We start from the raw sequence: 21,777 nt of genomic DNA, 5'->3' as shown, positions 1-21,777 counted from the left end.
CTGAATAAAAATCACGATTTAATATACATTACTCAATAGGATATGGTATTTATGACATTAGAAACATCTGTCGTAGCATAATGCAAGCCGTTAGCGATATACCCAGAAACTATCTGTATATATTTACCTAGCCATTGAGATATCAAATCGTTCTAAGAATTGAACGAGGGACGTTTGGTACATGCAATTGACATGCGGCATATCACATATCAGGAAATACAAAACGCTACCGCGCGTTGCAACCGGTCGAAATTCTTCACGTGCTGCATCGATTTTTAGTTCGGTATCTTTTGCAATGCTCAGTTTTTTGTTTATCTCCGCCGCTGTTTGTTTTGTGGTATTCAAAACCGACATTAATTCAACATCTTCGATTAAAGGATCCTTTGAAAAAATCAAAAATTATATAGAAATTATATTATTAATTGTATTTATTTTAGAGAGAGTTATTTAATTAGTGCTACAAAAAGAATATATACATACTTGTACAGTTCCCAATTTGTGTAGAAGATTCGTTTCTAATTCTTTAATTTTTCTAATATTCGCAGCTACGTCAGCAATCAATTGCGTTTTTTCTGTCTCCAACTCTTTTTTCTCCGTTAAAATGACTCTTCCTAATAATTGATCTTCTAGACCTGCCAAAATAAAACACAATGTTAATTAAATGAAATTATAATAAAAAAGATGTATTCATAAATATACATAAATAATAGAATATATTTTTACCTTTTATTGTAACAGTGAAATCGATTATAGATGTGTGAGCAAATATTTCTGGAGTGTAAAAAGGATTTGACAATTTCGTCGTGATATACAGTCTAAAATCTTTACTAATATCCACTTCTTTGTCGCCTAATTTGACCTTTTATAACAATAAATTATGTTAAATATAAAATTGTGCTAAAATTACAATCTAAGGTATCGTTTTACCTTAAAAGAGGTCCCTATTTTTATAAAATTTTTTTCCAGTAAATTATCCAGCACTGGATCTATTTCTTCTCCAACATCTTGAATTAATAGTGGTCGTCCTATCGATATAGAATCTTCCAGATGATTTCTAAAGTATTTGTGTGTAAACCATGTTACCTGAAAAGTATATTAAGGCATATTAAATTAAGCTTATTGTATTCCACAATTTGGTTCTATTTATGGGATCTGTGAAGATAGCATGATATTCATGATCAATATAAAAAAATTACAACAGTTTCAGTAGCACTTTTTATAGTCCTATAGTTCCTTATAAAAATAAACAATAATTCAGCATTTGTAATGCTAAAAAATTAAAAATGAAAATATGTCGTGCTAACTTCGAGAATCTAGCACGACACTTTCTCCTCTAAAGTACCAAAAGACGACAAATATTATCAATTTTGGTAACAGTTCCAATTAATACTACTCGAATTCTACTAAAATATATAATATGAAAACAAAATTCCAGCAATTATTAATAATTATAAAATTTAAATATAAGTACAACACGATATTTGGAGAAAAAGTATTTGACACGAAGATTAAAAATATGTAGTGGCCGGAACTCTGTTTAAAAATATGTAGAACTATGAAAAGTGCTACTGGAACTGTTTTTTGATATCGACGGAATATCGTGCTAGCTTCACAGATCTCTATTTATTTACCTGTAAATCAAACTCTTTTTCTTTATTTTTAATCCATGTTTTGCCTTGCATTTGTGGATCGATCAATAAAGGATATCTTGAAGCTTTCGTTACAATTATTCCATTTTGAACTGATAATTCATCGGTTGGCAAACCTTGCAAATTCCATTCACCAATCTATGGTAAATAGAGTATTTGCTCATTACGAGTTTCAATTACATTTTTTATATAGTATAATAATTTATATAATTTTACCGTAGCTGTATCTGTCAATGCATTAACAATGTTTACGGTAAGAGAAATTGGAATCTTTCTATCTTGTATGAAGTCGAACCATTTTCTTTGCAAAAGAAGTCGGAATTCTTGATTAAATGGCCCGCAATAAGAAAGAAATCCAGTGAACACCAACACATCTCCAACGAGACGTTCTATTTCTGACTTAAATATAGTCACTTGCTCCGTCCATCTTATTTTTTCTCCAGATAATCCTTCAATCATAGCGGTTGCAGTATCCATTTTTGCTTGACAAATAGCAGCTTGATCAATAATTATCTGATAAGACATATTAAGTATATATGAAATAATTGTTTAATTTCAATTTTATTAATTTCACACAGAGAGAACGGTTTGCTAAAGTATTTAAAATACTAAAAATTTAGTTACATATGGATCTAAAAATAATTTTATTAAACTATTAAGATAAATATGTCAAACGGTTAAACTGATTGCTAATGTAAAAAATGTTTGCATTATTGATCATCATGTTTGAGTTTCCTCAACATACATAATTTAGTTATTTTGATGATCTAACCAAATTATATTTGAATAAGCAAAATTATTTTTTCTGTGCAAATATATTTTTTGTAAGTATAGTCTTGTGATTGTACTTGTCGTTCCTGCATCACGGCATCGAATTCATTTTGTACTATCTTTAAAGCGTCGTCCTTTTCTTTCAATAATTCTTCCGCCTCGAGTAAATTTTTGTTAGCTTTCTCGTAATAATTTTCTTGTACAAGAAGATTTGCCTACAAAATGATTCTTTCTTATTACACATTTTTTAACGCTATATATTTTAGTATTGAAACTGAAGAACGACCAACGTTATTACGCAACTTAGAAAATAAGAGATAAAAATGAATGTATTATATAGTTGTATGTAGTATATAAAACATTCTCTCCTACTATAAACCATGAAATGACATCGGCTGTTCTCTTTTCGCAACAATGTTTATTAATAGGGAATACCTTCAAAGGTAGCACATCTTTATTTATTTCATAAAAAGCAACCATGGAGATAGTCCACTGTATGAGACCCGCAACATTTCCACAGGCTTGCTTTGCGGCTTCATAAGTATACATGTGAAAATTTAAATATGGCATCATTAAGTCGATAGTTTCAGCATTAATATTATCTTTCGGAAAATTTTGTAAATTATATAAAAATCTGGTATCAGCTAAAACCTGCAAAATATAATATGTTCAGATATCCTATTAATTTAAAATATAAGACGTGACTTTTTTTATTTTTTATTAATATAAATATTAATATATACATATATAGAACTTACCTTTAACGATTCTGACCACGAAGGTGTTAGAAATTGGTGTTCGTAATCCGGTTTGACTGGTTCCAGCTTTCGTCCGAATAGAATCAGAACACAATCCATTATGAGCGTAATTAAATACGGTGGTTTAGCCAGTTTACGAACGGTAGCGATATCTGCTGCTTTTATGGTCTGAAACATGTGTGTTGCTGTCAATGAACATTTGCATCAATGCTTGACATAAATAATATCAATTATTAGTTACAACACCTGCAACGCAGCTTCGGCTTCCAATAAAGCAGGTTCCGCAACTTTCAACTTCTGTTCTGCCACTGTTTTATCTTTTGCTATCACTTTCAGAATCGCTTCCGCTTCGTCTTTCGATACTTGCACTTTTTCTTTCACACTTTCAGCCTCTCTTTTTTTCTCATTTACAGTAACAAGAATCTATAAAATACATTATTACACGTGCAATGTAGAGGGTCGGAATTTCTAATATTGATATTTGACAAAAATATATTGCTTACCGCCTCCACTTGGATATTTTTTGTCGCAATCTCCTCTTGGGTTTTTTCCAATTCATGTCGCAATACATCGACCTGAGCCGCAGCGTCAGTTAATTTATTTAAACCGCTACTCATACGAGAAGCAAGCATATTAATATTATCCAAACGTTGCTTGTAAAACATTTTGTAACCGTCGAGAAACGTTAAAAATGATCTCGGAGTCACGTGTACTTGACGTCGAAACCTACGTCCGTTGAAATTACATTAGCTTGATTGTATTTACACATAGACAGTAAAGTACTGATGATAAGAAAATAGAAAAATGAACCTGTCGAAGTAGTCTGCACAGGTATCGCTTACGTTATCTTGAATATCGCCCACAACTTGAATTAACTGCTGTTTTACTTCCGGACTACATATAACTTTATATGTAGCTAGGAAATGATCACCGACTGCGTATAGCGCGTCCCTTGGCCATCTCCAAAACCAATTTATCGTGCAACCAGATATAAGAGCAGGAAATTTTAACGCTCGAGATCTAAACTTTCCACTAATCTGCGTAAATAATTATATTATTACTATACATATACTTGACTCAGTAGAAGAATAAAAAGAATAAATACAAATGTCTTTAACAATAACAAAGCTCACTGGTGAAAAGCATAAGACTACATGCAAATTGTTTCTCGCTTTCGATATAAAATAATCGTAAAGATTATCTTGCGTAGGAGGTCGTCGGGGATCAGCCTTTTTCATTAGCGGCGTGATAGTTGTCAAAATTTCATCTAACTCATCCTTTGGAAAAAGATTGGCCACTTCGCCAACGCTTAATATATTGTTTATATATTCTAAAAATGCTTCATCTTTTACTTCGTTGTCGGTGAAAATAAAAGTGAGACCTTTGCTGTCAATACCAGCGGTTCGATACAATTTTCGCAAATCATCCATCAAGCTGGCTACATTATAAATTCTGAAAATATAATTATACACATATTATTTCTTCAACTTCAAGCACATCTAGTACAACCGAAAACATTTACATGATATTTCCGCAAAACTGCACAAAATAAAGGTTTCAACGCATAGCAAAAAAAAAATTAAAAGTTAAATTAAATTTTGTAATTATTTTTTACAATGTTCCGTATTTGGCAATTCCAGATTACGCTAAAACATTTAAATGCTTTACAAGGAATTTGAGAAATGTCAAATTCTCTGATTTTACAAATAAAAATTTACAAATGTTTTATACTAACAAAAATTTTTATAATAAAATTACTTCTATTTATCTGCGTAAAAATATAAAATATTAAAAAAAAATTTTTCAAAATTTATACTTTTTAAAAATATGATCGACATAAATAGAAATAATCTTATTATGAAACTTTGGTATAAATTATTTGTTGATATTTTGAATAGTTTTTCAGATATAATATACTTTGCATAGAAAAAGTGATTTTATCTCTCAAAATCATTTATTAGCTATAACATTTCTCAATTTATTTATTTATATAACACATGTGTACATACAGTTTTAATACTCGCCTGGATAATGTTATTTGAAAGAAGTTAAATCCTGCAATAAAGGATGCTAGTCGCGTTAGGCTCTGTTTTCCGGATCCTCCTATACCGACCAACAACGCATTGCCCCTGGGAACTCCAAGTATTCGTGATATTCGTATCAAATGCACCAACGCGTCATGGAAGAATACCAGATCAAGACGCATACCGCGTATATATTCGTTAAATTGCTCCACATTTTGTTGAACTTTCGCGATAACAATATCGTAACTACGAGTGACATAAAAATATATATGTGTCTATCAGATTTTAGATCCATCGCATCGGATAAAAAAGTTCGACTTGATGTACCTCGGTATCTTCTCATAAATCTTTGGTGCTTCTAATACAAAATCTTCTGGCTCTTCGCCTGTCGGTTCTGGTGGTTCGCGCAAAAAGTCAACGAAATATGTCTCAACTGGGGAATAATATTGAAAATCTGGACCTAACATCTTCTCGACGGTTCGCCGCAACGTATTTTGAAACCATTCTTTATCAGTAGCAGTAATGAAGCTAAGAATGATTTATTACACATTTAAGCAAATTAGTATGTAAAAATATATTTGTTTTATAATTTTTTTTAACAACGAACCGATCTGCTATTACACGCATGCATTCATGTTCCCATAATTTCAGCAGTGTTGTAATAGATTCACATTCGGCTCTCTCTATTCTCAGTATTCCCTCCCAAATACGAGAGAGATCACGTAAGTTAAAAATGTAATGGAATTTAGCTGGAGTTGGTAACATTTTCGCTTTAGTTTGCTGCCACAATATTCGAGTCAATGGTATAAGCTTCGGCAAGAAGTTAACGATGGTTTCAGAAAATCTTGTAATGCAAAAGTAACCTTGACCAATAACACCTGTAATTTTTAATTTATATTGTATAAACTATATTTTGCGCGCGTGTTTTACTAAATGAGTAATTGTTGCACATACCGAAAATTGTATCCATGGACTTATTGGACGGTAATGTGCAATTAAAAATATTGAACTGTCGTTTCAATCGCGATGGAATATCATTTCGTCCTCCACCCGGATGATGCATCGCAGCAAGTAACATAATATCTTGTATAGTGCAAAAGTCGCCTGGTTTATCCAGGGAGTAGAACCCTTTGTACTCCATTAACTGACGTACGATCTCGTTTGTAATTTGATCGCCCCATTCGTTTATAGCCGGCATATTTATATCATCAATAAAGATGGTCATTTTGCGTCCACCGGGTGGCCCATAAGTGCTACCCACTCGCTTTTCAACGTAACTCTCGAATACACGCTGAAGAAAGCGATAGATAAATTTACGCGATAAAATAATTCATAACATAGTCATATCATTGCAATTAAAAGTTTATATAATAGATTTATTTACAATACTTCTCATTATATAATGCTGCTATATAAGGCTATTCTTTTTAACTTACACCGTCCATTTTTTCTTCTTTTCTCCTTAACATAGAGAAAAAAAGAGGAAAGATGAATAGTGCAAGAAGTTCAGCTGAAAAGAACAAACTAATTACCTGAACCATGTTGGGCGTGGATGCTGAAGAAAAATTGAAAAACTTATTTAAATGGTATTCTGGATCGTGCTTAGACATGTAACTTTTTATCATTACGCTTTTTGCGGTTCCAGCTTCTCCTATTACATAATTAATTTATATTATGTAATTAATGTTAAAAAAAAAATAACATTATATATTTAATTTATTAAACATTGACTAAACAAAGCTGATTATTGAAATTGTGCTACGCGTTCGCCTACCTATTAAAAGTACTGCCTTTCCCTGCTTTGCTATAATATCAATTAAATATAATGTCCTAGTATTATCAACGTTAGGAACAAGAATGGTATAATATTCTAAGATATGATCTGAAGGATATTCAAATTCTGGTACTCTTTTATTCCAATGTATCCATTTTCCATCGTCTGATACTAGATACTCAAAAATAGTTTCATCTTCCTATAATTTAAATATTTGTAAGGTAAAAAATATTAATAATGGTGTATATATACATTGTACTTTTTAACTAATTAAATAACGTCAAATCATATACGAACTGTATACTTCGGCCAGTTACAATTTGATTCATGATTCACAAGATATTCCTGTAATGCAAATCGTCCGTCTAATTCTAACATTGCACCCAAACTCCACATAAGAGAGAATAGAAAAAGTTTCTCGATATGTTGCTCAGGTAATATCTCTAAAAATTATAATTTAGAGATAGATACAATATTTGGTAAGTACTTTAAGAAAATCTATAATTATAAAGCAAAATTATTTAATTTATTCTGTTATGTAAAAATTATTGAAAATTTTGCAAATACAAATTATTTTCTAACAATATATAAAAAAATAGAAAAGATACGATTAATAAATATTATAAGAATTTTAAAAAGGATATACGCAAATATAAAGCGATAAAAACAAATATGTTCTAACAAAGTGCTTGCTATTTGACGTTAATATTACATAGCCATATTGAGTGAATAAATATTTGAATGTAAAAGAGAAATTCTCGTATTTACTAGTTGGGTCGGAATTCCCAACATTTAAACCTTCCAATAAGTCAATACACTGCCGTATGTAAACTGCTTCCAAAAGCATCATTTTAGTTTGAAGCTTTGTTTGAATGAATATGTGAGCATCTCCGTATAATTTATGAAATAACACTCGTAGCACTCGAGCCTCGTTGTTGGAACATTTTCTAAGCCAACCCTATATTAAAAGTATTGTAACATTACAATCGTGCGCGACTGCTGCAGAGGAAATATATCATTATTACAAAATCCCAGATCCATATTACCTCTAAAATTGAATTCCATTTTAGCACAGAGGCACTAACAAATACCATTCCCATACGTGATATAGTCGCCGGGGACGCATTATCCACATTGTCAGGTTCGAACACTAATTTAGTATTTGATGCCATTATAATGCGATCGCCATTCGCCAATGTTAACGTTTTATTGTCATCCAGAACAGAATTTAAATTTTCAATCCATACTGCGTCAACAGGACCGTCTAATACTATCCACAAATTTTCCGTTTTCTTCGTTTGTGTGGATCTTCGCCATATAATAGAAAATATACCGTCTGTCCAATCATTCGTCGCAACATCGAGTTTTCCAAACATTTGAGATGCAGTTATCGCCTATTTATATTTTTTCGAAAAGAATTATTTCTATCGATATGTTTAATATAATAAAGAACTATTATTCGTTAATAGATACTGACTTTTGGATTCATCCTAATTTCCTTATGTGGTATACCCATCTCTGTCAAAGCCCTCATTAGTGCCCACATGCATCGTGTTTTACCAGATCCTGTTGGTCCAAGAACCATCAAACCATGGCGAACGAGCGACGTCTCATATAACTGCAAATCATCACATCATTCTTATTTTTTTCTCAATAATTATATAACTCATATTTTTTTGTTCTATTTAAGCCATTAAAAAGAAATTTTTTGAATTATTTGCGTAAAACAATTTTGTTTAAAAAAATAACAGATATTTGGTTAGAAAATTTTCAAATAAAAGCAAACAAAAAGGATGAAATAAAAGAAGAGATATAAGTAAATGTAAACATATTAAAAATAAGTACCTGAACAGTTTTCAAATTCCATTCACTGTGATTCATTATTCCAAGAGCGACAGTGGCGTTAGCTATTGCTTTTTGTAATTCTTTATACGTTTGGGTTGTTAACTTTATATCCGGGAACATATCTTCAATAAGTGACATAAAAAGAGATTCGTCTTCGTCTACTAATTTTGATAAATTCATATCGCTAAGAAAATTAATGCACATTTAGATTATCTTTCCTTTCTGTATTCCAGTAATTTTTTCTAACAATAAAAAATACAACATTTACCGTAGTACTCTCATAAGCGTAGTTTCCTCGGAATCGGTAGGATGCGCGCGTTTCTGAGCGCCAAGTGTGCGCAAGCACGACAAGATGTTCCTTAATCCAAAATCGTAATGTACCTGCTTGCTGAGCTGTTCCTCGCACAATTTGTACAATATGAAAAATTTTCGCGCTAATATCACATTCTCTTTAAAACCACACGCTGCGAGTTTTACTCGCATTATGATCTAAGCAAGGGGAATTAAATTTATATATATTAAAATTCATGTATGTTTAATTAAATTTTATAATAAAGAAAATTTTATAAATCCAATTTTTTACAGGTTCATATAGGTACATACAGGCACTTTACATTTTAAAAACAGAATAATAATATTTTCACGTACTTGTCTGTCAGGAACCATCATTGCCACACTTCTAAATTGTATTTTTAAATTTTCCGGTAGTTCTTGTCGACCAGCATACCCGGGATTCATTGTAATAAATATTCCGAATTCATAATTGAGTTTATATGTTTCGCCGTCACTACAAATATAGCGTACATATCAGTTTGCTAAAGATAATAAAATTTAGAATTGGAAGCTATTTAATAAATTTTAATATTTGTTAAAAATTGTATAAATAGTAAAAAAAATTGAAAAAATTATAAAACTTTATTTACTGAAATTATCAACTTTTAAATTTAAAACTAAAACTTAATTTTATATAATAAATAATTATTAAATTCGTATAATTGATTTTTTTTATACATTCTTTCGTTACTGCAAATAAAGAGCGCATATTAATTTGCTAAAGTGATTTTATTTACTATAAAAATATATATAAAGGCTATTTAATAAGTTAGTTGTTAAAAATTATGTAATTAATAAAACTATAAGAAATTAAAAAAGAATAACACTTTAGTTTACAAAGACATTTTTTATTTTAAATTCCTAAAATTAAAACAAAAAATTTTATATAATAAATAATTATTAATTTTTTATACCTGAACAAAAAAATTGTCTTTCGCTCTTTTCGTGCATTGAAGACAATTGCTATTTGCTGTGCAGCGACGGATAACACCGGTAAATCAATTCGATTAAATTCATCAAAGCATCCCCAGCTACCGGATTGCGCTAGTCCTTTAAATATTCTACCTAAACCTCGGAAATCCATTTGATCGGAACAATTAAAAACAACAACGTATTTTCCTAGTGCTTTCCCCATATCTTTCGTCGTTTCTGTTTTACCCGTGCCAGCAGGACCTGCGGGAGCTCCGCCAAAATTCATTCCTAGAAAAAATATTTGTAAGAGATGGAAGTAAGTGACATGACGTAAAAATAGTGTAAATTCTATTTTACACGCTATTTTCCTTTTAGTACAAGCATCATACCCACGGCCTGTGCCAGTGTTATGTAACATCTATCTGTGAGCGGTGTAATTGCAAGTCGATCTGTGCAGCCTAAAAATTCATTTTGATAAACAAAATCCACGTCGGTTATTTTAATCGGAACGTCCTCTGTATCAGTATCGTAATAGAACCGACATTGTTTCAACCACTCAAAATCATATGTACTTCGAATTCTGAGGCGACATAACTCATCAAATATATCTCTGAAAAAAAATTATAAATGCAATTTATTATATTTTTCATATTCTTCATCCAGTAATTAATAATTACAAAGTAAATATTCAAATAAAATACCTTTGATGCACGTGTATGGTTATTAAACATTCGTATTTTATTCTAGCATACTTTGTAAGATCCTTAACGGTTACTTCTATGAGACTATTTAACAAATCTAAAAACCATTGATTGGTCCTTTTCATTATCGTTCTATCACGTTTGGCTGTAGTGATTGCTATTTCGGAATCTCGTGTCCATAAAACTTGTAATGCTAATAGGCCCACCTGTGATAAATGAATATATCTAGAATTGATGTACAATTTCCGTTTGTTGAATATACGAGTTTCGTATATGCACATCATCTTACTTGCAAAACAGAATTCTCTATCAATAACAAGATGTCGAATTCAGGTGTACGAAGTGATTGCAGCCCTAGTGAAATCACAGCACCAACAGATTGCTGATGGACTGTTAACAGAACGTTTAACCAGTTCTCCACGCCTCCTGTACACCCGACTTCTTTTTCCAGTGTTATTTGTTCGCCTTCTCGTGAATACATTGCTACAATTTTATCATATTCCTTTTCGGAAAACTTTAGCTACATATAGAAGATAAGTTCATAAATATTAAAAAAATATAAGATAGAAACTCTTCTCTCTTAATATATAAGACTTAACATAGAAACAATAATAATTATCTCTGTAACGTGACAAAATCGTTATATTCTGTAATAATTTTATCTTACTAATACATAATATCTCATTACTTTTGCTATATTATCAAAAAAGCCATCAAGATAATTTTGAATCGTATGACAATCCGCTGCTTGTCCAAGAATTTCCAACAAAGTAGGATCTGATATGAAGCAGAATCTTGGGAAAATAACTCGCTTGGTTTCCAAATAGCTGTATTAATAGAATTTTTCTGATTAAACTTGACAATCTGTGCAAACAGTTATTTCATTTTATTTCAATAATATGCATACCCGCTAAGAGATTTCTGGCACGATTCTAACTGTTCCAGTAAATGAGGTAAAAACTGACTCATTGTTTCATCTTCAGTACACGTTTCCACTGCATTTAATTTTTCATGAGCGCGAAGCATAAGTTTAACCCAAGCCTTATCGATCATCTAAAACATAAAAATACATGTTATATTATTTTATTGATAATACCATCGCGAGTATTTTTAATAGTACGTTAAAGCGTTTTGCTTCAGTAGGCAATTGCTTCGATATGTCGCCGCCAATAAATACTGCTTCCAGATAAGCCCACAGATTCTGTACAGTTAACCATTTCGCCAATATTTCCGATGTATTGCTAAGCTTGGTCTGCCACAACTGAATCTCTTTCTTAAACGGTACATTGTAACTGTATAATGTTGAACATGAATGTAGTATGTACTATAAAGAGCATAATAATTTTCGATTTAAAGTTGTATCTACTATACCGATTTGCCAGCAAAGAGCTTATGATCATTAAACTGTCTTCCAGTAACGCTATTATTTCAGCCGTTTCGATACCTTTCAGCAGTAGTTCGCCTCTTTGCTTGAAGTGAGAAAATTGCAGATTTATAATAGCCCAATCAGCAATTACCTGCTTCAATTTAAATTCGATATCTTGTTCCTTAACTGCGCTAATACATATGTCCTATAACATATAATTTTTAGTATAAATTTTGTATTATATTGTAATGTGTATTATAATACATTTTTATACTTTATAAAAAATATATATATGTTAAGTACTTACTAATTGAAAACTTATAATTTTGCAATCTAATTAAACATACCTCTACATCATCTTTATATTTCAACAAAGATGCCTGCATAACATTTGCTAACGTAAACGTTTCAGATTCCACGTCAAAAAAATATTGACAACGTTTAGATAGTTTTTCCCAGTGCCTATCTTTCATGGCTTTATTAGCCATCATCTCTAACAATGGACACATTTCATTAAAATCGTCAATTTTCTTTTTTAGATCGATATACGCGGGCCATTTTCTCATAGCTTTAGGTAACTTTCGACATCTAAAATGATATATACAGCACAGTATTATTTTATAAGAATTTAATAATATCATATTAAAACATTTTCATATAATTAAATCTGATTAAACGTATATAAATCAATCAGACTTACTTATTTTGGAAGTCGGCCAATTCAGTTATAATTGACTCAATATCAATTTCAAACCATGGAATATCATAATAGCTATCGATAGTGCGCATAACTTGCAAATACAATGAATATAACTTCTGCAATAAATAGATTTCTTTTTTTCTCTGTTGTAGAGCTGGATATTCTGTTATTTCTATGCCAAATAAGCTTTCGCCACTGCTGTAAGTCTCATAACGTTCCCACAGTTCTTCAAAACGCACTTGAAATAGGATAACTCTTGAAACAAGAGAACAGAAAAATTATATTATTATTAATATATATATTGTTTTATATAAATTTAAAAATATAAGTTTTACTGAAATTAAACATTTTTAATCAGTATACACAATTTTGCAGAAAATACGAGATACTAGATGAAACATTATACCGTTCACTGGCTTCTTTTGCGGGTATTCCTTCAACCATTGGGCCATTGATTTCAAAATCAACGTCAAATTGAGCTACCTTCTTTTTAAGAACTGCAACTCCATCAATAAGTTCCTTTTTCAATGGCTCTTGCATTTCACATATAACCGCTTGAACTTGTTTCGCCTACAAAAATATAGACATTACTTATCGCGGAGAAAAATGAAAGAGATTGCTTTGAAATATGATTATTATTAATATATATCTATACTATATATGTTGAGCAGAAATTCTTTAAAAAAATAATTATTGAAATATATCAATAAATATTAAACAGAATTAAATTATAAAAACAAATTAATACCATATTGAGCATGTTATTAAAATTATATCTCAATCCATCTACTACATCTTGATCTTCTTTTAATATATCGATATTAAATTTTCCCATTAATGTATAAGTCTCTTCAATCAGGATTAGTTCAATGTCTATTGATACGAAATCATCTCGTATTTCTGCCAAACATTTCATTGCGACTCTAACATCTTCTAAATCCTTAATATGCCTCGATAGAACTTTATTCTTTTCAAAAATATAATCTGTTATTGTTTGTAATTTTTTCTTGAAATTATTTGATAACATGACGCCCAATGATTTTTTCCATGCATTTGCTTCGACGAGAAACGCTAATTTTAATTTATCTATAAAACAAAGGAATTTAAATAATTTTCAAAACAAAACTTTCTTTCATCTAAATTAAGTAATATAATTACTATTATGCTATAATATAATAAATCAAATATAAAATGTTTGTTAAAAATAGTAATTGAGGTGTTAAAGCAAATATTAAGTGCTATTTTTTTTCATTTTTTAAATGAATAATCAGTCTCCGCAAAACTGTTTAATTAAATCATTTAAAAATTATGTTAAAAATCATGTTAAAACTTTTAAAATTTCAACGCATAAATTCAAATTTTTACGCCAAATTAATATATGTGACAAAATGCAATATTTTTACAACTGATTCATGCATTAAAACGCGTTTTTATAATTTTAGTACTTACGTGTTGCCATGGTATGCCTCAATCATAAAATTATTTTTGCGTACCTGTATTAATTTGAAGAGGACCAAGTACATGCTGGTCAGGTAAGTTTTTTATTTCTGTCATTAAGTCTTCATATTCTATAAACTTCTCTTTGATTTCTTGTATAAGAGGTTTGGTATCAATAAACGCTTGTATAATGTCATTTCTATTTTCTGCCCATATATAGGAATATCGCAAATATGACTACCATAAAAATAAATGATTATGATTAATAAAAAAACATTAATATAAATTACAACATAAGTATGACAATGCTGTACAAACAAAATTAAATTAAATATAATAATTTACACGTATGTATATATGAACATATGTATATATGAAATAATATATATTATATACGTTGCCAACTTTGGAGACATCATCTCTCAACATTAATATTAAACCTTGCAGACTCATTGAACTGCGGATTATGTCTTTGTGCTCGGACACGTTTTGAAAATAAGTATTAGGCAAATCTTTGTCTGGATAACACAAGCAAATAATAAATAATTTTAATAAATAAAAAATTTAATACATCTCCTATCTTATGATAATACAATATAATAGTAATAAAGACAGTAATCTGAAAAATTATTTAATAATAAAATAATGACGAAATATGTAAATTTTATTACATGTATTTGTCGTTATCAATTCGAGTATTTTATAATATTATAGCCTACTGTTTACCAAGCAGTGTAACTCGTGCATTTGTAGAATATCGTTGTCCCCATGCAAACACTTTCTTGTGTGTTTCTATAATATTTGTTATAATTTTACCAAAATGATTTTGCAACTCTTCTATTGATGGAATAATTATGATATTTGGTATTTGTAAAACGAAATATGTCATCATGATTGGAATTTCTTGTTCTATTGCAACATCTTTAACTAATACGCTAAAGCATAATTTATATATTAATTTATTGAAATAAAATAACTTATATGAGAAATACAATATACAGATAAAATACAAATATGTTAAATACACATATTAAATTAAATACCTCATAATGGTTGCTTTCTTCTTTAATAAATCTAAAGAATTTTTAGTAGACTTTACTAAAGCTTCTATTAATTTATTATTGTAATACGCAAAAAGTTCCATACAATCATTGTGCACTTGATTTATTTTAACTTTGTTTGTTCTTTCAATGTGACCAAAGCCTGTATTGAACAAGTCACTTATTAATCATAACAAAATAACATCAGGAGACGCGGTAGTGTCTCCGGCCATGTTCAAAGAATTACTAGTTAATAAAGTTAATATAATATAAATTTAAAAGATTAATAAAATAAAATTATGTGAGTACTCTTTAAAGAATAAAATACCCGGTTCGAATGGTCCCTGTATTAATCTAGTTTCGGATCCGACTTGTTTATGTATTTTTTCGGGATCCATCCAATTGTATTTAACGTCTTGCACAGTAGGATCAATTATGAGATCTATAAATTTGTTAATAATCATGATAACAGCTTTTTCTGCCGCTGAAGATTTTATTTCCAAATCAATTGCTATTTTATCTATAAAAGCTATATTATCGGTTAAAAGTTGTTCTGAACTTTTCGGATATTCATCTAATTTTAATAACATCGTTTCTGCAATGGATTCTAGTACTTCAGTCACTCTCGCTTCTTTCATGTCTGCCACTTCCTTAATGAATATCTGTGCATTTTTTATCTCTTCTTCTATTTTAGAGCACGCGTTAGAAATTTTTAATGAAGACCATGTAATTACCGATACACACGGTTGAAAAGCAATCTCAAGATTGACGAGTGCAATTTTCATTAGATTTAAAAATAAAATTGGGATAGATTTTCTGCACACATAAATACAATAAACACATAAATACATACATGCACAAAAATTTTAATTGGTAATTGTTAATTGTTAAGTAAAATTTGTATACCTAAGAGCATCGTTTTTCTTAAGCAATTTCTTTACTCTTTCATATGATGAAAATATCTTGTCTTTGCAAAAGATTAACATTTGTATAAAATCTGGCACTTCCAATCCAAACTTAGACATATGTTCGGATTCTCGTATTATTTCGTAAATGTAAGAATCGAAATTTAAACAGTACTTATTTGTCTTTGGATGACGCACAAGCATAGGGGATGATAACGCTAGGCGAACCTAGTGTAATTGAAAACTATATCTTTAAACTAATCATTTTAGGATACAATGTACATGCATGCACCATTTCTGTGAAATTTCCGAAAAATTCTTTTTCCTAAAAAAAAATCTACAAATTGAACGTTTTTATTTTTTATATTTACGTCACACATTTTAAATTTTGTAAAAAAAATTCTTTTAAAAAAATACTAGATTGTTAAATCTATTTTATTTTACATGTACGAAAAAATATACTTATTTAATTCCAAAAATTAAAATGTTTAGAAAATACTATATAAAAATCAATTTAAATAATAATTATAATACTTACAATGTTAACCGAATCGTACCACGCTTTGTAATATATTAATTCGTAATGAATAAACACACCGACGAGTGTATTATATATCTTAATGCACTTCTGCATGGAATCATGCATAATCACTCTGTGGTGTGATCTGAACATATTCATAGGAACTTCAATGCGTTTATATAACTGCCGGATCCATAGGATTCGACCAGCTACTGGTGGAATATTCCTTGGTACAGGGGGATCGGATCTATTTTCATTATAGCTATCGCGAATATCTTCGATTTCTTGTTCAAACATTGAAACAAGTTCTATGCACTTTCTATCAATTCTCAATTGCTTGAGATTCAATTTTTGAAACCTGTGAAACAATGTAAAATAAATTAAACATCTGTTCTTTTTCTATTAACTATAGTGCAAAAGAACGATTTTGCTGAAGTATCTAAAAATTTAGCTCTAGATACAAATTTGAAAATAATTTTGATAGTCCTACAAAATTATTTGCATATCTGCATCTAACTAAATTTTTAGATATTTTATTAAAATTTTCATTTGTGTGCTCATTCACATTTTTTCGAAACATAAAAAGAAACAACTGTAGGTATGTAATTGGGACTTGAGTAAGAAAAAAAATTATAGCTGATATTTATATTTAAATCCATTTCTTATTAAGTACATTCTTAAAATGTTATAAACTAATCACAGAACTGCACTAGTATCTTAAGACAGTCTTGTATAGATATATAAGATATTTTGAAATAAAAACTGATGAATGCCGACTTGATAAAAAAAAAAGGAAGAAAGAGAACTAAATGCAAACTAGTACAGGGAGTGAAGTGAAAAAAACTAGTCCATATAATATATTCTTACACAGTTATTTAAAAAAAACTGGTTAAGAAATTTATACTACCTAGCTATTAAATATAAACTCTGCGTTATATTTGGTGTGAGAGAAATGCAGTTATAAAGAAACGTTCGTAGTTCTAGGTCAATTTCCGCTACGCTTTTTTTGAATTCATCATAATCAGTATCAAAATACGGTTTTCTGTGATCTAAAGGATCATATATCTGCGAAGAAATCTTCTTAAAATGATCCGTATACTTTTGTGCGTACATATTAATTCCTTCTATAGTTGAACTATGCAGAATAGAATACATCCGTGCTGCTTCAAGGATATCCATGATCTATATTATATATAATATATATTGCGAATAAAATAATAATATAATTCTTAAGATGTTGTGACTTATTTTTGCATTAATTATTACTTACTTTTATTATTCTAGTCTTAAAAGTGGCAAATTTTCCAAAAACATACATTTCAGATACCTCGAAGGGCTTCTCATCTGGAGATTCTTCGACTTTCTTACACATATCATCGTAACAGTTATGATATGTCTCACAGAGCTTAATACAATCCTGTGAAATAATCGCTGATGCTAAGGTTTAATTTGTAAAAGGCAATAATAGTATGTGATAAGAGAAAACATCTCTCTTATTTGTCTTTGTCTTATCTTTACCTTTATTTTGGATATCATAGTACATTTTGATTCATTCCAAATGCTTAATTTTCCATTCTCCGTTAAGTATGCTTTACATGCTAGTATCATTTGATTTGTTATCTAAATAAAAATTAGGGAAAGTGATGTCAAAACTAAATAACTCATACAAGAACATAATAATTATTAAGGTTGGTGATTTGCTTCAAAAATTCCAATATTCGAACTTTAAAACTTCAAAGATTAGTAGCTTTGGTATTAAAATCTTCGAAGATCAGAGATTCAAAACATCGAAACTTTAATATTTTAATCTTCAAACTTCGAAGAATCAAAATTATATAGTATTAATTTACTAATAATACTAATAGTAATAAATACATTTTCTTAAAAAGATATGCAAATATATCTATGAATATATATTATAAATATATATTTCATTTTTTTTATTCATAAATATATGAAGCTTTTTCGAAGCTTCGAAGGAACTTTAAACTTTATAAAAGTTCTTTAACATCGAAGATTAAAATTCTTTTAAAATTCCGAATTTTTTAAGTTGTCAAAAGTAACAGTCCTGATAATTCTATATTTTAATAAATATAACAATTTTTTAAACTAGTTTTTTATATTATTAATATTTATATTTTTATTTTTACATTAAAACGTACCTTTACATATACAGCGGTTACCATCCTCCTAGTATTGAAAAATCGCGATGTAGCGTAAATCATCCTTATAGCATACATAAGCGCGGGTAAATAATCTCCTATTTTTGTTGGATCTAATCTGTACAACGGTTGTGTAAATTTTTCTAAGCCGTACAGATACTTTACGTTATCTTGAGATAAAATATGCACCATTGTGACATGATCCTCTAATTCTTTCCATTTCTATATATATATATATATACAAAATACATCAATATTCAATTCAATGCATATTATAAATAATAATTTGATATAAATTATACCTTTATAAGTTTTGATTTTGCTTCCATCAGCAATTGTATAAATACTTGTGTATAATTAGACTTTATGTGATTCATTATCGAATAAAACTGATTAAACAGTCGCCGCCAATACGCAAGTTCTGCATTTGGTCCTACAGTTTCGGTTTCTCTGCGCAATTGTTGACTTTCAACAATAGCCTAGAAAATCGCTTTGTAAAATCGTGAAATTTTATTAAGGGATATGTAATTGATAAAAGTTGTACCCGTTCCATCAACTTCATCCATATTCGGACATCAGCTTCCACTGCTACAATAACGTCCGGTTTACGAATGCTCTCCCTAAAATTTTCCGGTAGCGCCAAACATTTCTGGTACAAATCCCAATTAATTTGAAAGGATATAACATTTTTTAAATCTATCTTTGTCACTATGAGAAAAAAATAAAATATTTTTTATCAGAGAAGGATTTATATGATAATTAGTATAAATTAGGGAGGCTATTACTTTTGATAATTTTGAAGATTTGGAGCTTTAAAAAAATTCAAATTTTTCGAATCTTCTAAGTTTAAGATGCTTCAAAGCACTTCATACTTCGAAAGCTCGGTTAACTTCGAAGATACGAATTTTTTCGAAGTTTCGAATCTTCGAAATTGTCATAAGTAATAGTCCTAGAATAATACAGGTCATAAAGTTATTTACTACTAAGAAATTCGCAGAAATCTTTAAAATCGCCTATAAAATCATCCTTTATCTTTTCTCCAGCTTCGCTCTTCGACAATTCTCCCCATTGCGTATTAACAGTTAACGTTCGTGCATGCAAACGTGAAATTAAATCAGATATTCCTGCCAGCGCACTTTGCGATGTAGGATCCACCTCTGCATATGCATAATATGTTTCCTACGTGAAACATAAAGCCAAAAGCAATAGAAAAAGTTTGGAAAAAAAAGAACAAAGAAAATATATATAAACTTTTTATAAACTTTAAAACTAAATATATTTTATAATATTGCAAAAATAAATTAAAATTTTTGTAATGTTCTGAGTATGTATTCCAGAAAGTATGATATAAACTCAAAATGATTTACAGTAAATCACAATAAAAAGTCATAATGCAAATGTTTGTTTCATCACATTTGTGATAATGCTATGATATATCATTATATAATTGTGATAAAAAGCTTCATTGTTACACTATTATGAAAAATACAGATCAAGATAATAATGTAACATCGTTGTTAATTTTTTATAACTGGTAGTGACATCAGAATTTATGATTTGACAATTGCGAGTCTATTATGATGCAAATGTGTTATTCTTTTGCTATGAGGAAATGCTTTGTATTAATTTTTACTTACATCGAATAACTGTTTGATTCCAAATTCCATATTTGACTTTAATCGATAAACTATAACGCATTTGCCTGAGAATTCTTCAGTAGTACCATCTGTTATGCAACAGCGTATAACTTGCTGTTCTTTACTAAGTTGCGGCGTCCATCGCCCAGATTCTGAGATTATGTAAATTCTACGTATAGTATTACGATGTAGTATGAAAATGTATTGTTGACGTAATCGCCATCGTTAAGATTATATTAAAATTGCGCGTAGCAAAAAAAAGAGCAGGAAAATATCCATAGTTATACCAAATGTCGGAGGACTCATAGGTTGAAGATATATAACAATAGCTTGTTTTCCACCTTCTGCGAAGAAATTGCTAAATACATTCACATATTCGTCTTTGTCGAGAATTCCTTCTTCCAAAACCTCGGGATCTGTGTTCAAAATGTATGCTACAGTCTCCAAAATATGTCGATGAGTAATTTTTAGTAATCCTTGCCTGGCATTGCGAATTTCCTTGAATTTTATCTAAAAAGAAATTTGAAAAACACAAAGACCCACTTGAACAAATTATTTTTAATTATATAACATTATCACAAAAAGTACAGATTATTTTTATTTAAATATTATAATTATGTAAATATTATATTTATGTAAATATCTTCTATTCTCTTAATTTTTTTATTTTTTAAATAAGTTAATGCTTTTTTGTAAATTCTGAAGTAAACTCTTGAAGTAGCAAAAATAATTTTGAGATGTTTCTAATTATTTCTTTTTATTCGATTACATTAAAATTCTCTTGTGAAAAGTAATAATGTTCCAAATGAGATATATTATATATCAGAATTGTCTGCAAAAGTATTATAGATTCGCAAAGGTATTTACAAGTCGCTCTTTTGTACTCTCCGTGGGTAAATCTTCCCGTGTACCAATCCTCCTCTTCACTAATTCAGCGATTCGTTGGTCAATAGCCGGTTTGGTGTAATCTCGCGATGTGGGATACGCGTTTGCCATTATTGCAAAAAGAAGTCGTGAATGTCAACGTATTAATAAAAGATCTTAATAATATATATGTATAATTACACAACTATACGGATATGATTTGCTTAATTCTGACAATCATCTTGCTTAATTCCTCTTCAATCGGAAATTATGCGTACAAAGCGAGACGAACATAAATAAACGAATATCGTAGAGTATTTTTTCAGACAAAATTATTAAAATAGTAAACATATTTTATCCATAGACATAGAATAGAATA

General features: G+C 29.5%; 1 protein-coding gene across 1 annotated transcript in view; it reads right to left on the bottom strand.

Annotated features, from left to right (window-relative positions):
- Window positions 1–21,530, bottom strand: part of kl-3 (dynein heavy chain 8, axonemal kl-3) — a 28,292-nt gene extending 6,762 nt beyond the window's left edge. The window contains exons 1-54 of the mRNA XM_018544512.1: window positions 21,402–21,530; window positions 20,822–21,044; window positions 20,535–20,686; window positions 19,878–20,076; window positions 19,442–19,605; window positions 19,200–19,376; window positions 18,898–19,119; window positions 18,254–18,355; window positions 18,006–18,152; window positions 17,643–17,800; window positions 16,909–17,093; window positions 15,639–16,043; window positions 15,314–15,473; window positions 14,997–15,205; window positions 14,667–14,788; window positions 14,327–14,507; window positions 13,582–13,919; window positions 13,240–13,403; window positions 12,834–13,088; window positions 12,481–12,721; window positions 12,139–12,338; window positions 11,888–12,059; window positions 11,675–11,820; window positions 11,456–11,594; window positions 11,057–11,287; window positions 10,804–10,973; window positions 10,456–10,676; window positions 10,069–10,354; window positions 9,470–9,608; window positions 9,090–9,310; window positions 8,822–9,005; window positions 8,454–8,594; window positions 8,023–8,370; window positions 7,745–7,934; window positions 7,274–7,419; window positions 6,977–7,175; window positions 6,735–6,853; window positions 6,157–6,493; window positions 5,810–6,080; window positions 5,530–5,730; window positions 5,264–5,448; window positions 4,312–4,616; window positions 3,989–4,215; window positions 3,682–3,904; window positions 3,425–3,601; window positions 3,179–3,346; window positions 2,856–3,071; window positions 2,498–2,635; window positions 1,866–2,162; window positions 1,632–1,787; window positions 928–1,083; window positions 724–859; window positions 481–632; window positions 128–381 (exon numbers count right to left, since the gene is read on the bottom strand). Coding sequence (XP_018400014.1) covers window positions 128–381; window positions 481–632; window positions 724–859; window positions 928–1,083; window positions 1,632–1,787; window positions 1,866–2,162; window positions 2,498–2,635; window positions 2,856–3,071; window positions 3,179–3,346; window positions 3,425–3,601; window positions 3,682–3,904; window positions 3,989–4,215; window positions 4,312–4,616; window positions 5,264–5,448; window positions 5,530–5,730; window positions 5,810–6,080; window positions 6,157–6,493; window positions 6,735–6,853; window positions 6,977–7,175; window positions 7,274–7,419; window positions 7,745–7,934; window positions 8,023–8,370; window positions 8,454–8,594; window positions 8,822–9,005; window positions 9,090–9,310; window positions 9,470–9,608; window positions 10,069–10,354; window positions 10,456–10,676; window positions 10,804–10,973; window positions 11,057–11,287; window positions 11,456–11,594; window positions 11,675–11,820; window positions 11,888–12,059; window positions 12,139–12,338; window positions 12,481–12,721; window positions 12,834–13,088; window positions 13,240–13,403; window positions 13,582–13,919; window positions 14,327–14,507; window positions 14,667–14,788; window positions 14,997–15,205; window positions 15,314–15,473; window positions 15,639–16,043; window positions 16,909–17,093; window positions 17,643–17,800; window positions 18,006–18,152; window positions 18,254–18,355; window positions 18,898–19,119; window positions 19,200–19,376; window positions 19,442–19,605; window positions 19,878–20,076; window positions 20,535–20,686; window positions 20,822–21,044; window positions 21,402–21,530 — 10,784 coding nt within the window. The remainder of the gene's footprint in view (window positions 1–127; window positions 382–480; window positions 633–723; window positions 860–927; window positions 1,084–1,631; window positions 1,788–1,865; window positions 2,163–2,497; window positions 2,636–2,855; window positions 3,072–3,178; window positions 3,347–3,424; window positions 3,602–3,681; window positions 3,905–3,988; window positions 4,216–4,311; window positions 4,617–5,263; window positions 5,449–5,529; window positions 5,731–5,809; window positions 6,081–6,156; window positions 6,494–6,734; window positions 6,854–6,976; window positions 7,176–7,273; window positions 7,420–7,744; window positions 7,935–8,022; window positions 8,371–8,453; window positions 8,595–8,821; window positions 9,006–9,089; window positions 9,311–9,469; window positions 9,609–10,068; window positions 10,355–10,455; window positions 10,677–10,803; window positions 10,974–11,056; window positions 11,288–11,455; window positions 11,595–11,674; window positions 11,821–11,887; window positions 12,060–12,138; window positions 12,339–12,480; window positions 12,722–12,833; window positions 13,089–13,239; window positions 13,404–13,581; window positions 13,920–14,326; window positions 14,508–14,666; window positions 14,789–14,996; window positions 15,206–15,313; window positions 15,474–15,638; window positions 16,044–16,908; window positions 17,094–17,642; window positions 17,801–18,005; window positions 18,153–18,253; window positions 18,356–18,897; window positions 19,120–19,199; window positions 19,377–19,441; window positions 19,606–19,877; window positions 20,077–20,534; window positions 20,687–20,821; window positions 21,045–21,401) is intronic.
- Window positions 21,531–21,777: the final 247 nt, after the last annotated feature.

This window comes from Cyphomyrmex costatus, unplaced genomic scaffold (assembly GCF_001594065.2).
Source record: "Cyphomyrmex costatus isolate MS0001 unplaced genomic scaffold, Ccosl1.0 scaffold449, whole genome shotgun sequence".
Lineage (NCBI taxonomy): Eukaryota > Metazoa > Arthropoda > Insecta > Hymenoptera > Formicidae > Cyphomyrmex > Cyphomyrmex costatus.
The sequence above is the reverse complement of the archived record's forward strand: the minus strand, read 5'-3'. Positions and strand labels throughout refer to the sequence as shown.